At 42.8% G+C, this 16,999-nt stretch overlaps 1 protein-coding gene across 1 annotated transcript; it reads right to left on the bottom strand.

Moving 5' to 3' along the window:
* Positions 1-7,262: 7,262 nt before the first annotated feature.
* Positions 7,263-8,939, bottom strand: LOC127296142 (uncharacterized). The gene is made up of 2 exons (XM_051326171.2): positions 7,679-8,939; positions 7,263-7,380 (listed from the first exon to the last, which is right to left on the bottom strand). Exons 1-2 carry the CDS (start codon positions 8,807-8,809, stop codon positions 7,378-7,380), a joined length of 1,134 nt encoding a protein of 377 aa, XP_051182131.1. The 5' UTR covers positions 8,810-8,939; the 3' UTR covers positions 7,263-7,377.
* Positions 8,940-16,999: the final 8,060 nt, after the last annotated feature.

Here is a 16,999-nt window from a genome sequence, read left to right as displayed (position 1 = left end):
CGGTACATCCCAGGCTTCCATCCGGTCGAACGTGTCGTCCTCCTGATAGACCCTGGAACATAAGGTCTCCCCGTTGGCTGGTAATCCGAATCCGATGATGATCCTAAGGAGAAATCAGTGTTCACAAACTGATCGTTGAGTGCATCATAGTCCACCCATCGGGTGTACTCTCCTGTAGCCCCACCATAAGGGTTACCAAAACTCATACCCGACTCAACTTGAGTCGGATATCCTCCATCCACTCCTTCATTACTAGGATAGCTCTGGTTCTGGGTTGTTGCGTCATCATTCATATCCCCATCATAATACACAGAAGTACTATGAGTTCCTGTATCATCTCCCCAACGCCAACCCCTGGAATTCTCGATAGGAGTCTCGGAACGCTGGTTGTTTCCGGATTCCTCTCCGCCTTCGTATTCCCCATAGGAACTACCCAGGTAGTTCCCAGGTGTAGCAGGTATAGGTTCACGTGCAAGTGGATCAATACTGATGTAGTCACCAGCTGAATAAACTGGTGTGTGCACTACATTCTCCATAGGTTCTTTCCCCCTACTCTCCTCCTTGGGTTCAGTAAATTCCTCAAGCATCGTATCAATTGCTCCTATCAGATGATGGTTCAACTGAAAGAGTAATGATATGAAGTTGCGGCTATTATCCATATATTTTGCCGCTGCTATGGGTTTGCGTTTAGCATATTTATAGTGGTTGAGCATGGGATCTTCTTCCTCCTGATTATGAGGAATATGGGAGAACTCGGAATCCATAAGCTCTTTTGTCTTATGTTCCCGTATGTCGGTTATGGCTCTCATAACAGCTATATGGTAGGCTGTGTTGGTTGTCCTTGCTTCTCTAGCTGGCATGACTACGCTCATTCCCAAAGATTCGGGAAGTCGCAGTCCTACCCTGCACTTGGCCAACACCGGTCCATCATAGAACATGTACTTCTTTACTGGAATCTGGGGATCACACCCAAATTCCAATAACATGGCTCGTAGGATATCTGCAAGTCCTCCTTGGTATTCGTTCAGTGTGGAATCCATAACTTTCACGTTTCTTCCCGGTCGTGAACTTGCCATGTTGGCTGTAGAAATAGAAAGATTATAAGATTAGTAATAATGCATCGTAATAGAGATAATAAAGAATTATCGCACTAAAAGATATGATTGTTGTATTCTCAATTGAATATACATCATATTTTTAGAGAATTCTTTACTAATCCTATTTGACTCCTAACGTTTGGTCCCATTTACTAGGTTCCAACCTAAGGTCAAAGCTTTTGCTCTGATACCAACTGTGGTGACCCTGCATACCACTGCATGTTGTAGTATGCCAGTCGTTGATATAACATTCACGAAGTACCATTCCGCAAATATTACATCCCTCAGAGTAGTACAACAGAACATAGCAGGATCCATAACTCATTCACATATTATTACAATTAACATACACAAGTCGTCTCGGAGCTCCTCTTGGGTCCTAAGAGGATAACTCCTGGGTTCGAGGCGAACCCAACTTAACTTACAATACCATAGTCTCATTAAACTAAACATTTATTTAATCGAGTAGCTAAATACTAAGAGTTCGGGCTGCTCGGTTACTACTACTACTGGTATCTCTAGGCTTGATCTCCTCCGGAAGCCTCCCCGGTTCCGTAGACTATGAGATAGTCTACGCCTTCAACACCTCCTGAGAGGTCTGGTTCCTCGTAGCCGATGATCTCGGCTCCTTCATTGTTGTTGTAGTCCTCCTCCAGATGATTCAGACAATCTAAGCAGGGGATTTAAGAGTGGTATGAGTACGAGCGTACTCAACAAGTTCATTATAGATAAGAGGTGTTTAATGCACTAGCTACGATATTAGACCAGAAAGTCTAATACCAATGCAAGTTTTGATAAACATTTCTTCAAGAGATTGCTTTTATTTCAAAGAGCTATGTCCGTCAGCCTTCACCGGTTTACTAGAACTTCATGGAGCTCCTTTCCGGCCGCGTTCGCGATTCCTCAATCCCGGAACAGGGAGTGACAGGTCACAGTTCTTACCCTCTGCAGAGGTGTGTTGCTTTACCCATAAGAGATCTTAACCTTGGTGCCAACCGGGCAGCTTTCCCGTCCACACTTCCTTAGGTGTGAGGCCCGGTATAAGGTCTAGCCAATCATGTTCCTCCGCTACCTCGAACACCCACCCTTTGTTGCATGCGCCGACCCTGGGTCCACGTCGGTCCCATTATTCCCGTAATTTCAGGGTGGACCCCGACCACGACAACAATCTTTGGGCTCTACCATACACTCCTACGCCGGTGGCTGCAACCCATCATAGACCGCAATACCGTGGGGAATTAGAATGGGATCCCCACCCTACCGCTTGCACTTCGAACGACAAGTGTCTACGGACTTTGCCGTGGGGACTTAAGGCTTCCCCAGCCTACCGCTTGCCGCCGACAGATACAAGTGTCTACGGTAAAGCGCATCCGTTGATGAACGAGAGGTGGAAACACTTTTGACTACTCCGTCCCACTCCAGATCTTATGGTTAACACGGGTATTACGGCACAAGAATCACTGGCGACATTTGTTGTTTAATCCTAGATGGATATAAACCCGTGCAATGGAACCTCCACCATATCAACACAATCCATGGTTCCATTGCCCACCACATAGTCATATTCATAGTTATGAAAGTAGTGGTTTTGATTTTTGTGCAATAGTGATAACCATAATACTTTGCAAGTAATTTGATAAAAATACTCAAATGACATGAGCAAGTGATGAACTTGCCTGAACACTGCAAAGTTTTGCAGTTGGAAGGTGTGGACTGACCCTTGTCCTCTTGTTCTGAAAAATAGCATCATTGTCCGATAAGGGCAATGGTTAAAGAAGCAATTATGCATGATTCCATTTTTAGGGTTTGTTCCCCCCTTCCGATGTCGTTATTATTTCATGTAAGAGGTTAATACTAAGAATAATTTGGGGATACATGTTTTAAAGTAAAATACAACCTTGAAATGTTGTCAAGGTGTTTTTAAAGTCCAAATTCATTAATGGACTTATTTTTATTATAAAAAATTATATGTGTGATTTAAATGATTATTTAAATCACCAAATGAAGGCGTATTCTTAGTTGTCTTCAAAAATTCTCTTTGATATTTTATTCAGGTAGAGAATTTTATGTTGATCAATTTTCATATTTTTAATTATTTTTTTAGAGTTATAATTAATTTCTATGAAATTTCCAAGTTTCTGGTTTATTTGGTATTTGTGAAATACCAAATTTGCCCCTAGGCCCACCTGTCAGAGTAGCCCAGCGGGTTGGGCTAAACCGACTCGGGTCCAACCGACCCGAGCGGTCGCTCACTCGCCTACCCCCTCGCGCCGCTCGACCTAACCCTAATCCTCTCCCGTCGCTCTGGCGATCCGTGGTCGCCGCCGCCGTCGCCAAATTAATCCGGCCGTCTCCGGCCATCTCCGGCGGTGAGATTGGTCGCACCTGACTCGCCTTTCGACGGCGCATCAGATGGTCCGCGTCGATTTGCGATTGGAGGCCCTCCCTGTTCGCCCCCAACCCTACTGCGACTAGGGTTGCGCGGTTTCGCGGCGATTCGCCGCTCGCCGACGTCCCTGGCGTTATGGTGCCCTCCGCGGTCCCGCCGCGGTGGTGCTGGGTGCTGCAGCGCTGGTCCGGGCTTGGCTTGGCCTGGCCTGGCGCCGCCGTGCGCCCGGCGTGTGCCGCCGTGGTTGCCATGGCCGTGTCCTTCGTCTGCTCACCTGTAAGTGCTGTTCTCTCTCTCTCTTGCTTCTGTTCCTCCTCCTTCTTCTAGCTAGAGATGCGGCTGCTCCTCCTTATGGAGAGCCATGCCATGCTGTTACTACTGCGCTACTAGCTGCTGCTGCTGTGTTTGCTGTTGCGGTGCGTATCTTCGTGCCTTTTCTTTGTTGCCATGAATTGCTAGCTGCTGCCGCTTCTTTTACTTTGCTCTATGCACTTTTGTTGTATGCTATACTCATACTGTGGCCCTCTTCGTGATTGCTCATGAGCATCCAAAGGATGCTCATGGCCTACTGGCTGGCTCCTGTGATACTTACTGCCACTAGGATATCCTGTGTGTGCATAATCTTGTCCCTGGCTTGATCATTATGCATGATCCTTGTAGTATGCAAGTGCCAGTGTCTCTGTTCTTGATGCTATCCTCACCAGTTACTCAAGTGTATTCATTTATGGTGTTCTGGCTTGTTTGCAATGTGCAATTCTTGTAAATTTACAAGAGCCAGTGCCCCAGAGTGCTCTTCTGTGTGCTTAGTGATGCTCTAGCATGCCTTAGCATGCTATGGCAGGCTCTAGTGTTCATGTGATCATTAACTGTTGGTCAGTGAATGGTTTAATTGTTGCCTGTGCCTTGCTGTTACTTGACTCTATGTATATGTGTGGCACAGATCAGTGCAAATGCTTGCTCAAGCATCAGCTGACACTTGCAGTGATCCACTGGATCATTAGCATGTGTCTGTGTTATTGTTTACTTGTTAATCGCAATTATCTATGATTGCATTACTGGATGAAGTGGATAAGTGACGTGAACTATACAAAGGATGATCATCACAGCTTGGTTGGATTAGGCTAGATGGATGCCCACAAAGTGATTGGGAACCCTAGCCCTTCTTTGAACCCAATCAGGGTGATGATATATGTATTTGGCTTGTTGGTGTGGTTGATCTAGGGTTTGAGGTGACCCTGGCAGTAGTTATGTGCTGCCCTAGGGTAGCTCCCCTATTTGTTGGCTTGCTGTTGCTTACCAAATGTTTTCTGGGTGATCCATTTATTGGATTGCCAGTGACTCTTGATGTTGAAATCAAACAGACAGTATTCTGTCTGAGTCTGATGGTCAATTAGCTGTAGGTGCTAGGTGTGTGGGTTAGGCTAGTCTATGACTTCATCTTTTGCTGGATTTCTTCGCTATGCAATCGATTTGCATGACTGATGTTCCCATAGGATGATTTCCTAGAGTCTTTACCCATATTTGCTTGCACCAAATGGCTTTGTAGCCAGATGATGACACAAACAGGGTTTTCTACCCTTCTGTGCTCCTGTGATGCATTGTATGCTTATTTATGAGCAAAACTTGGTTTTGCTCAGGTTGATTTGGTTTATACCTCACTCCAGCTCCTAGATTGTTTGTTGGTGTAGAGGATTGCTTCAGGGTTGAGCTTGTGCTTGCCCTGCTCCTCCTTGCAATCTTGTGTGGCTTGATTCAGTGCTGTGGTGAGTTAAGCAGATTGAACAGCAGTGGCTGTTCTTGTGTTCTTGTGTTCTTGTGTTCTTGGTGACTTACCCAATGAAGCCTGCCGATGAATGAGCTAGGGTTTGGCTCAAAAAGGTTATATATGATGCCCTCTTGCTCTCTCTGGTCGACAGCTTGGCCTGGTCACTTTGGTGACTCTCCCTGACTGTGTGTGCTGTTGAGCATGCACACTGCCTGGTGAGCAGTGTGGCTGTGTGTGTGTGCACCTGATACTCTGAACTGGGTTTGGAGCTGATCAGCTCGGCGAGCTGATCCATATCCATAATTTTCCATTTCTTTTTAACCTGCCAAGTGGCTATGCCACTTGGCATAACTTCTTTTTGTTTTAATTATGTGCAGGGATCAACAATTGATCAAAATGGATATGAAGTTCATCAAATCCAAGATCAAGTGAAGATGATCTTGTAGTATTTAGACTAGGATCCATCCATGTACTTTTCTTTTTATTATCTTTTATTTTTCAATTTCTCCAATTCTTGTAATGTAATGTAATATTCATTTATTTCCATTATGAATATTGTAAAGACAATGTATATTGTGGGTTAATCAATAAAGCTCAAGGTTTTCTCTAATGAGCTTGTCTTATTGTTTAAATTGTTCATAATGTGTGTTATGTATTATTTACTTAATGAATTTCCTCACAATTCAAATATTTATTGTATTATTTAATATTTGAATTTGAAATTCAAATTCAACTTTGGTTTGAATTCAACCATGTCACTTAATTTAGAATTCAATCATGCAACTTAAGTTTGATGCAAACTCTCCCCTCTCTTCTCAAAACCCTAAACTAGTTAAGTGAGATACAAGTTTGTCGCACTCTCGAAACCCTAACCCTGTAAGGTGTCGAGAGAGAAACTTGTTCCCCTTCGATGCAGTTTTTATTTAAAAGCGCGAAATTTCCCCAGAATTTACCATGCAATGCACATCCCTTTCTAAACTCTACCCCTCGATCGTCTCTAAACCTGGGACATTACACCGAGGGAGGTGGAGGTGGAGGCGCGGCAGCCTGGCCGCGGCCAGCGCTGCTCATGGTGGCTCCGGTGGAGGCTGAGCAGCAGCGGCGCTAAGGTGGAGGTTGTGCGGCGGCTAGGGTTTTGTGGGGAGGAGATGAGATGCTCGCGCCCCTGTTTATATAGGTCGGAGGCAGGGCGACAGCCGCGGCACGTGTGGCATCGCTATTACTTCGTGCGCAGAGGTAGGCGACGGCCGCGCGCCACACGAGGCATCGCCATTTACGCGGCCGCAGACTGCCGAAGCGACGCCTCGGCGCCAATACTGGTGCCGCTGAGAAGACGCATCGACTCTGCGTCTCTGCCAGGCGGGCCAAACGAAACATCCGACAAACGCGAGCGGACACTTTGCGCGTCCGCGTAGCATCCGCAGAGACGCATCCGAGACGCTTATTTGGGCCAGGTTTACGTCACCGCGGATGACCCAATCACTTTGCGTCGCCCCACTGGAGGGGGTACAAGCCGCATTTTCGAGCCGAGAGGACGCAAACGATCGCTTAACGTCCATTTGCGTCGCCCCGTTTGGAGATAAACTTAGCTGAGATCGTGCATCCGTACAAGGCGAGGCCGTCTCGCTCGCCACGTAGCCAGCCGAGAAGCAAACGCGGGACTGTCAAGGGCAACGGCGGCTCCAGGAAATTGCTGGTGGGTATTCCCACCGGCCAAAAAAATGTTCTCAAAGCAAACAAAAACACAAGCAAACGCCTATAATTTTCACAAAGCTTAAAAAAGCACAAACAAAAGCCTATATAGGCTATATTTTCAGTTGGACAGTAATTTCAGTAGAACTATAACAATTATTCCAGTACAATACATAATACTAAAGTGCTTAAATCCATACAAATCGAAGTACAACAACAAATTTCAATGGAAAGAGGAAGTACCTCTTACAATATAACTTTGCGGGCACCCTTTTGGTTGAGATTGATGACATCCTCATCCTTCACTTGATTGAATAATTCTCTCTCAACAAATATAACCATGCAATTGTTTAAGTAATCATCACCCATCTTGTTTCTTAGCTTATTCTTCACATAATTCATGGAGGAGAATACCCTTTCAACACTGGCAGTAGCTACTGGCAAAATCAGTACCAACTTGAGAAGCTTGTAAACAATAAAGTACTGTGCATGCATATTTGTCTCCACAAGCATAACTGAAAGCTCAACTATATTCTTCAAGTTTTTGAACCTTTCATCTCTGCGCACATGAGTTATATACATGTCTAGTTGCCATGGAATTCTTGCCAATTCATCAATTGTGAAATCAGTAGCATAAAACTGTGAAGCAAGCTTGACCAACTTATTTTGATCATAAGCGGCAAATGAGCGAACGGGAGAGAATGCTGCCATGCAATTAAGTAGTTCTGTGTTTACCTCATCAAATCTGCCATTTAGTTCTGAAATTTGCCTATCAATCACACTCACAAACATATCAACATGGAAGCGATGGTAATTATCTGCACCATTAAAGAGATCACCTCTTCTAGGTCGACCAACAGGATAGTAACGAGCCTTCATATCAACAACTTTGATGTTGTGCTTTGTACAGAAAGATGTTACCTTAATGAGGAAATCGTCCCATCCGGGATCAGACCTCAAGCCCGCCAAGTGATACTTCGTATTGTCAAGTAGTTGAATAGCATGAACAATATCTTGGTCTTTTGTTTGCAAAGCTCTGCTCAAGTCATCTGTGTATCCAAATATTTCTTGCAACAAGTGTGCCATGAAAACAAACTCAAATGACAAAATTGATGTCTCCACTGATAGAGTAGCTTGAGCCTCCGCACCATGGTACTCTTTTCCAATCTTCTTTAGGACTCTCTTTATTGCAGCATATAGAGAGAGGACACGGTTCACTGTCCTGAAGTGAGAGCCCCAACGTGTATCACATGGCCTTCCCAAACCCATTTCCTGATTTTGCCCAGTCCCTGTTTGTACTTCTTCCAAATCCAATGCATCAATCAGTTCCTCGGCTTGAGCAATCCGAAGCATCCTCATCTTTTTGCAAGACATGCCAAGAGCAGTTAACAAGTGTGCAAGCTGCTGAAAGAACCAAGTACAATCTCCACTCTCCTTAGCAACAGCTACAAGAGTTAACTGTAGTTGATGGGAAAAGCAGTGCACATAATAGGTTGAAGGAGACTCATCCATAATTAGTTTTTTTAGACCATTGGCATTACCTTTCATGTTGCTAGCTCCGTCATATCCTTGCCCACGGGCCATGGCAAATGTCAAGTTGTACTCCATAAGCATTTCTTGAATTGCAGCTTTAAGTGTCAAAGAGGTAGTGTCCTCAACATGAGCAAGACCAAGTAATCTTACAACTGCCCTTCCTTTCTTATCAACATAGCGCAAGCAAACAGCCAACTGCTCATTCTGATACACATCACTAGATTCATCTGCAAGTATTGCAAACTGACCACCATCAAGTTCTTCAATGAGTAGTTTAGTAGTCTCCCGTGCACAACATTTGATCAGCTCGTGTTGTATGTCATGGTGAATCATCCTGCAATTCTGTGGAGCATTGTTGGGAACCACCTTGTTAACCTCTTCAAAATTTCCTGCAAGCCAATTTAAGAGCTCAAGAAAATTTCCTTTATTTAGTGAATCTTCACTTTCATCGTGTCCTCTAAATGCCAAGCCTTGATGCAATAGAAACCTCAAACACTTGAGTGTCCATGTCAAACGCTGCAAATACAAAGCCTTGTATTGTGAGTTGCTTGAACAAAGATGTAATATCCCAGGTTATGGGGTTACAAAAATAGAGGAAACAGGTGTGTGCATTGCATTCATGCATAGAAAATCTGGGGAAATTTCGCGCTTTAAAGTAAAACAGTCACAGTAACTGAAGTTTCACTTGACCTTGGTGGAATTGAAGTAGCTCATCAAGTCAAGCGCTATAAACCTCAATGTGACTTTGTTAAAACCTTGTTTTGGGTAGAGATGATTTGATCTCAAGGGTTAGATCAAATGGAATTACAACCAACACAATAACTTAATAATCAAGGATCAATTACTTGATCCTATTAAAGATCATAATATGTTAATCCTTGCCATAACATATATGAACATCCATTTGAGTGGAAATCAAGTAACAATAATTGGAGTAACTATTCCTAACTTATCTTTTCCATGTCTTAAACTAATCCTTGATCCTACCATGAACCTCATGGTATTCATTTCACTTCATCCTTGGAAACAAGACAAGGAGATCCAACCAAGGAATACATATCTTTCTCTATTCCATATTATTATACATCAAACCTAGAGGCAAACCTTGGATATAAATATCCATATGATCACAACATCATCCTCAAGAGGAACCCTAGGATAGTATTGAAGTCTTTCCCAAATAAGAGAGTGACCAATCATGCCAATCTTAGCTTTACCTATTTAAGAATAAAGGACAACCATTGCACTAAAATATTAGGAGTACACCATAAACTCTAGAATAACTATTCCTATATGAGAGAACTCAAGTTATAGTATTACACTCAAATTAATGAGGCAACACTTGGACTTGGGAAAGAGAACTATCCATATACTCAGATGATTATATCATCGTTCCCTGGAAAGAACCCTAAGAATTATCTCAGGCAATCTCCTGGGATATCAATTATAGAGGCCACCATAATAGCTCATCCTAGAAAATAAAATAGAAGTGCTACACCTTAGTTCATCAAGACAATGCTTGATCATGGAAGTGAGAAACCCATTTAATGAGAGATCCCTTAGGAAGCCAAACCTTGATCATTATAAATTGAGTGATGATCATAAACCCTAAGAACTTGAGGTAGAGATATTAAGAACAAGTTGATCATGCCTAATCCATGATCATGCTCTTGAAGTATGTGAGGATAAGTTAAACCCTAATAGGATAAGCAGATATCATTAGCCACATGAAATTATAAGGAGATCAATAATAAGCAACCCTAGGCTTAGATCCCAACCTTAACTTGTGAACCACTTGGTGATCACAAGTAGAATTCTACCACATATACATTCCACCTATTCTTCACTTAAGAACCACAAGAAAACCTTTAGAGTCAAACTCTATACTTTGTATGGTGAGAAACCATTCATCATTATAACCAAAGTTAACTATAAAAAGAAATATAGCTACTTTAGCTACTTGAACAATAGATTATGAATATAATAGAAATCTATGGGTATAAGATAAAATCAAGCTCTAATTGAGATTCAAACCAATTGCCATTAGGTGAATAAGATGAGAATCCTAGAATTGTTCACTAACTAAAGCTCATGCTTAAATAGGGTACTAAACCATTTGATTAGACCTATGGTGGTGATCAACCACTTATCATTGTAACCAAGACCAAACTATAATGAGAGTAATATCCACTCCAAGTAATTCTAGGTGCTATTAAATATAAACCTAGTACTACCTTTGGGGAGATGGTTATAATAAAAACTACAAGAACTTAACAAGCAAGTGCTCACATAAAATCATATGCATAGAGTTAAATCCTCAGATATGAGATCAAGCCCTACTAATAACTTATAACACACTCATAGTAGAAATACCCTACTCTGCTAATATCAAATAGATATAATTCACAAGAAAACCAAAATGAGAGTATCAATTCATGCCTATATGGTTGTTTAAATTCAAATACTAGTAGTAACTAATAAACCAATGTTTTAATATCATACTAGAATTGCTAATACAAAACAACAATCTTTTAAGTGCTGTGAGTGAAGTGCAGCAGAATGCAAAACAGGCAAACTCTACAAAGGTGATTAAATTCTAAATAGAATTTCAATCAATGAAAATTTAAAACAGAAAATACAAAAGAGAAAAAAAATGGAAAAGAGAGGAGTAGAGGCTTACCAGACCTTACCTGGTTGTGCAGCCCGTGGAGCAGCCCAGCAACGGAGCCCATCAGAAGTCCATGAGGCAGCCCAGCACTCCAGCCCAATTCACCGCCAAAACCAGCCCAAATAACGTTTCCTGATTAAACGAGCGAGGAGACAAACTCGTCTTCCTCCTCACCGGCATGCTCGACAGCACGGCGTCTCCACGTCGTCGGCCGTCGACGTGGACCTCCTGAACGTTGTTGACTAGCCATCGCCTCTACCTTATCCCTACGAGTCCGAAAGTGCCCTTGTGCGCCACGATTCGTGCCCGAACCACACTCGCCGACGTCGCCATGTATCCCGGCCGTCTCCGGCGATGAATCATCGCTGTCGACCTCGCCTCGTCGTATAAAATCACGAGGAGCTTCGTCAGTAAACCCTAGACGCTCGCCGCTCCCCAAAAATCCCTCTCAAATCCCCAATCTCTTGCTAACCTCCCCACTGGCCGGGAGTTGCCGGCGGAAGAAACTCCGGCTAGCCGGCGTTTCAGACCACCCCAAGGTAAAATAAGTCGCCTCCGAGCTCCGTAGTGACTTGATGATCCACCTGGAGGAAGGAATCGAGGAGGGGAAGCCTCAGTTCCTGGAAAATCGACATTCCCTTTCGCCGGTGATCGTCGGACAGGTGGACGATTCGTCCGTCTCCGACCACCTGCGAGTTCGTCGAGCAGCTCATCGGCTTCAGGTGATCCTTACGCATCTCTAGAGCCCGAATCCATGCTTAATCATCAACTGTGGCGTTATTTCGAGTATCTCGCCGGAGTTCGCCGCCGCAGACGCATTCGCCGGAGTAACTCCGGTGGTCATTCCGCGGGGGCGCCGCTATAGATTGGTTCCGCGTGTAGTGGGGGTCCGATTGCCGCTCTTCCCGGAGTCCCGCAAGCCCTAGAGCAGCACCAGTGTCGACGGTCAACTCGCCGGCGTTTAACCGCCGGTGGGGAGACTTGTCTCGTGGGACCCCTGGTCGATTTGACCTGGTAGCATCTCACCTGGCATCTGACGTGGACCCCTGGCCCACAGGTCAGTGCCTCAGTGGGTAGAAAGCCGGGTACGTTTAGCATTCCGTTTGTTTAAATTTAATTACAGAAAATTGCTGCAACTTCAAATAATTCTAGAAAATTCATTATAATTCAGAAAAATTCAAATAAGATATCAGAATTCATAAAAAAGTAAACTCTATCCAATAAAAATATAATATGAAATTTTTATTTTTAATAAAAATTTAATTATTTTATACTTGTTATTTAAGCCTTTAATTTTAATTCTAAATTCAATTAAAATTCAATAACTAGGAAAACTTCATAAAATAAATAAAAACCAGTAAGTAATTAAGGAAATCATTAAAATTAATTTCCTTTTCTATTAACTTATTAAATCCTTATTAGGAGGATTTTAAACCCTAATTAATAAATTACCTTAATTATTAATTCTTTAAAAATAATAAAAAGACAAATCCAATATTATTTTAATTTCAAAGTTATTAATAACTTCAACTTTATTAATGAAGTTATTAATCCAAGAATTATAGGGTAATTAGGAAACCCTAGTTCCATTGAAACATAGTGATAACCTCATCATTTCATGTGTAATCCTAAAACCTTAATGCCAAGATTAGTATTATTTTTATTTCAAAGTTATTAATAACTTCAACTCCAACATGAAGTTATTAATTATAGAATTAAATTGTAAATAGAAAACCCTAAATTCCACTTGGAATGATATTAAAATCCTATCATTTCATGTGACTCCTAAAACCCTAACTTAATTAGGAACCCTAGTTCCATTATTACATGTGAACCCTAATTTGTTTCTAACCTAAACCCAAGGTTAGAACAGGTGATCATGGTACTTTAATTCAAATCATAGAGCCACCATTAGCAACTAAAAGACATACCTATGTCCACATAAAATGTAGAACCCTATCACTAGCAAGATAAACCAACCTTGACAACAACCATGTATAATGAATTGCTTAGGATGCCTAGGCTTATCTCAACCTTACAAATTCTAGCCTTAATGAATCCAACTATGTTGTGATCCATCTAATACTTACTCCAGAAACTAGATGAAGCCATAGTCAACCATAGAACCCCACCAACCTAATTATCATACTTGTTCTTTATTAAAGAACATGTTCTTCAAAAGTTATTCTTTTGAAATATATTATAAGTAATCATCAACCATGCACTATAGGACTTAAAATTGACAACTGCTCTTTACTTATTATACAACTACTATTCATTGGTGTGTATGATTGTTACTATGCATTTTACCACTTGCTTATGATTCTAAAACAACACAAACCTGAATAAGAACCTTGTTTGTGAATCTCTCTAAAAGTGCAACACACCCTGAACCAATCATTACAACTCACTGATCCTAAATCATCGGGGTTAGGTCACGCTTAGAGCGATTGCATCTCATACTTATGCATTATTGCATCCTTGCCAATCTTTTAAACATCGTCCTTACCAGACGATGATGCTATTTCAGAATTTGGAGTTATTGCGTATCGAAGACCTTGTCTGCATAATCTTGCAGTCAAGAAAGGCAAGTTCATCACTTGCTCATATCATTTGAGTATTTTTATCAAATTACTTGCAAAGTACTATGGTTATCACTATTGCACAAAAATCAAAACCACTACTTTCATAACTATGAACATGACTATGTGGTGGGCAATGGAACCATGGATTGTGTTGATATGGTGGAGGTTCCATTGCACGGGTTTATATCCATCTAGGATTAAACAACAAATGTCGCCAGTGATTCTTGTGCCGTAATACCCGTGTTAACCATAAGATCCGGAGTGGGACGGAGTAGTCAAAAGTGTTTCCACCTCTCGTTCATCAACGGATGCGCTTTACCGTAGACACTTGTGTCTGTCGGCGGCAAGCGGTAGGCTGGGGAAGCCTTAAGTCCCCACGGCACAGTCCGTAGACACTTGTCGTTCGAAGAACAAGCGGTAGGGTGGGGATCCCATTCTAATTCCCCACGGTATTGCGGTCTATGATGGGTTGCAGCCACCGGCGTAGGAGTGTATGGTAGAGCCCAAGATCGTTGTCGTGGTCGGGGTCCACCCTGAAATTACGGGAATAATGGGACCGACGTGGACCCAGGGTCGGCGCATGCAACAAAGGGTGGGTGTTCGAGGTAGCGGAGGAACATGATTGGCTAGACCTTATACCGGGCCTCACACCAAAGGAAGTGTGGACGGGAACATATGCCCGGTTGGCACCAAGGTTAAGATCTCTTATGGGTAAAGCAACACACCTCTGCAGAGTGTAAAGAACCGTGACCTGTCACTCCCTGTTCCGGGATATGGAACTGCGAACGCGGCCGGAAAGGAGCTCCATGAAGTTCTACTAAACCGGTGAAGGCTGACGGACATAGTTCTTCTGAATAAAAGCAACCTTTTGAAGAAATGGTTATGAAAACTTGCATTGGTATTAGACTTTCTGGTCTAATGTCTTGTAGCTAGTGCATTAAACACCTCTTTCCTATAATGAACTTGTTGAGTACGCTCGTACTCATCCCACTCTTAAATCCCCTGCTTAGATATGGAGGCATCGAAGGAGGATCTACAGTGCAACTCGAAGACCGAGGAGTCAACAACTACTTCAAGAGACAGGACCCTGTCAGAGGAGGCAGATACACATCCAACAAGGAGAAAACCTAGTTTAGCCATAGAAGGGAACTAGCTTCCGATACCTAGCTCCTACTTAGCTAGAATCTATTCATAGCCTCTATAGCTAGTCAAATACTCTACAAATAGAGTTCATGATAAGATTAGACTACGAGTCGTTCTTCTGGAGTTTATTTGCAGATTTACCTCATTGTAAAGTAGGAGGCTGTGATGATCTTATGTAAAAGAGTCAATGTTGTAACTCTATAGACATACCTTGGACCCGCATATGTTTCTGTTGTACCACTCTGAGCGATATAATACTAGTGGAACGGTGTTTCATTGGTGTTATATCAGACTTGCATACTACACCATGCAGTGGTATGCCGGGTCACCACAAAAGAGATGCTCGGATTGATGCTCTTGGTGTACAGAACATATCAAATTTCTCCTGAGCTTCAGCATGAGCACTACCAACACCACCTTCATGTCTCACCAATCTACTTTTCATGTTCCAGTTCCTAAAACCATCCTTCACAAATGAATCTCCACCGGGACATTTTGTTTTATCCTTGAACAAATAGCAAACAAAGCAGAAGGCGGCATCCTTTTCCACACTATACTCAATCCATGGAAATTCTGCAAACCAACCATGGCAAAAGCGACGATCTTTTCCACTCTTTACTGTGACAAAAAACTTGTGATTCTTTGGTTGGCATGGCCCCATCTCAATGTATCTCCTTCTTACTCTATCTTGATCATTGACAGCATATCTTGATATGGGAATCCGCTTGCCAGGGTCATGTTTGAGGGCCTGCAAATCTACATGTGTTGCTTCATCGTCTTCATCGGTTGACAAATCATCTTCCACGATTGGGGCTGCGTTTCCGACGCTATTGTCCGATTCACGTTCTTCATCTGGTGTTTGCACTAGCGCCAACTGAAGATTGTTCTGAACCTCATTATGAGAAGCACTTGATTCAACAACAATCTGATTTGGTGTGGATGTTTCATCTATCTTCTTTGCTTTTGAAGCTTTATTCCACATTGCATATATGCTGCTTCAGCAAGCCCAGCACCATTCTTTTTCTTCATCTCTACATAACAACCAAAACAATATCAAAATTGAGATATGAACAAATGACCTACTCTGATTTTCTATCTACTAATTGTAGTGCTAGTTTAGTAATCTACTGCTCTCCTAAATACCTAAAATACTAATTTGGTGCAGGTAATTTTGAATTTAATAGAGAACTATGAACATCTAAAATTCTAAATCCTAAATCGGAATGGGGAAGAGAAGAAGAGGCAAGAGAGGAGGATTCGTACCTGCAAGTCGCCGAGTCCTCCTGGCCGCCGGTGAGTCGGCCGCACCGCCGCAGGTCGCCGGTGGGGCGGTCGCCGGTCGCCGGCGCGGTGGTGCCCTGCCCAGCCGCCAAACGCCTAGGGTTGGCTCTGTCTATGTGCCTCTGTCCGTCGCGAAGCCTGGAACGATACGGAGGCAGCCAGCAGCGAACGATACGAAGGCAGCTCTGTTCCATGGGCTCGGCCGTTTGGGCCTAATACAAAAAAAATTTGGGCCAAAATACATTGGTATGCCTGGGCACACAGGGCATACCCCTGGCGCCGCCCATGGTCAAGGGGGTAATTGCCATATCTTCATGGCTCCCCGAATTGTGCCACCCAATAAGTTCTAGGGTAATGAAGGTGTAGTGGATCTCGATCCTTGTCAGTGGAAAGATTTTTTTTTACTTCAGCTTGTTTAGGGTTTGTGTTTTACTTAAGAAGGCGTGGCAGTGGCAACTCTTTGAAAATGAAACAAAGTTCTTCCTATCTAGCCTCCGTTTTGGTGATGCCTCTAGCTTCATCGGCATGTGGAGGTTTGTCTCCTACGGACCTCGCTGGATTTGGTTGATGCTCCTTTCGATCTACGCTTCTCTTCATCAACGATGGCTAATTCTCTCTTGTGTTGTTCCTTTAGGGTCTTTTAGCATGGCTTATTTGCATTTGTCTACTACAACAAGCTCTATTACAACAAATTTTGTCCAACTTCAATGAGAAAGGGGCGATGACGACGGTGTGTCTTCGGTTCGTTCGTTATTTTTATATATCGGTGGACTTCTCATAAAATAAAAATAAACCTAAAGCAATAAAAAATGCATTATCATTTTGTTTGGTAGCCTTCATGGCAGT

This window comes from Lolium perenne, chromosome 4 (genome assembly GCF_019359855.2).
Source record: "Lolium perenne isolate Kyuss_39 chromosome 4, Kyuss_2.0, whole genome shotgun sequence".
NCBI classification, from domain to species: Eukaryota; Viridiplantae; Streptophyta; class Magnoliopsida; order Poales; family Poaceae; genus Lolium; species Lolium perenne.
This window is presented reverse-complemented; position numbering and strand designations above follow the sequence as displayed.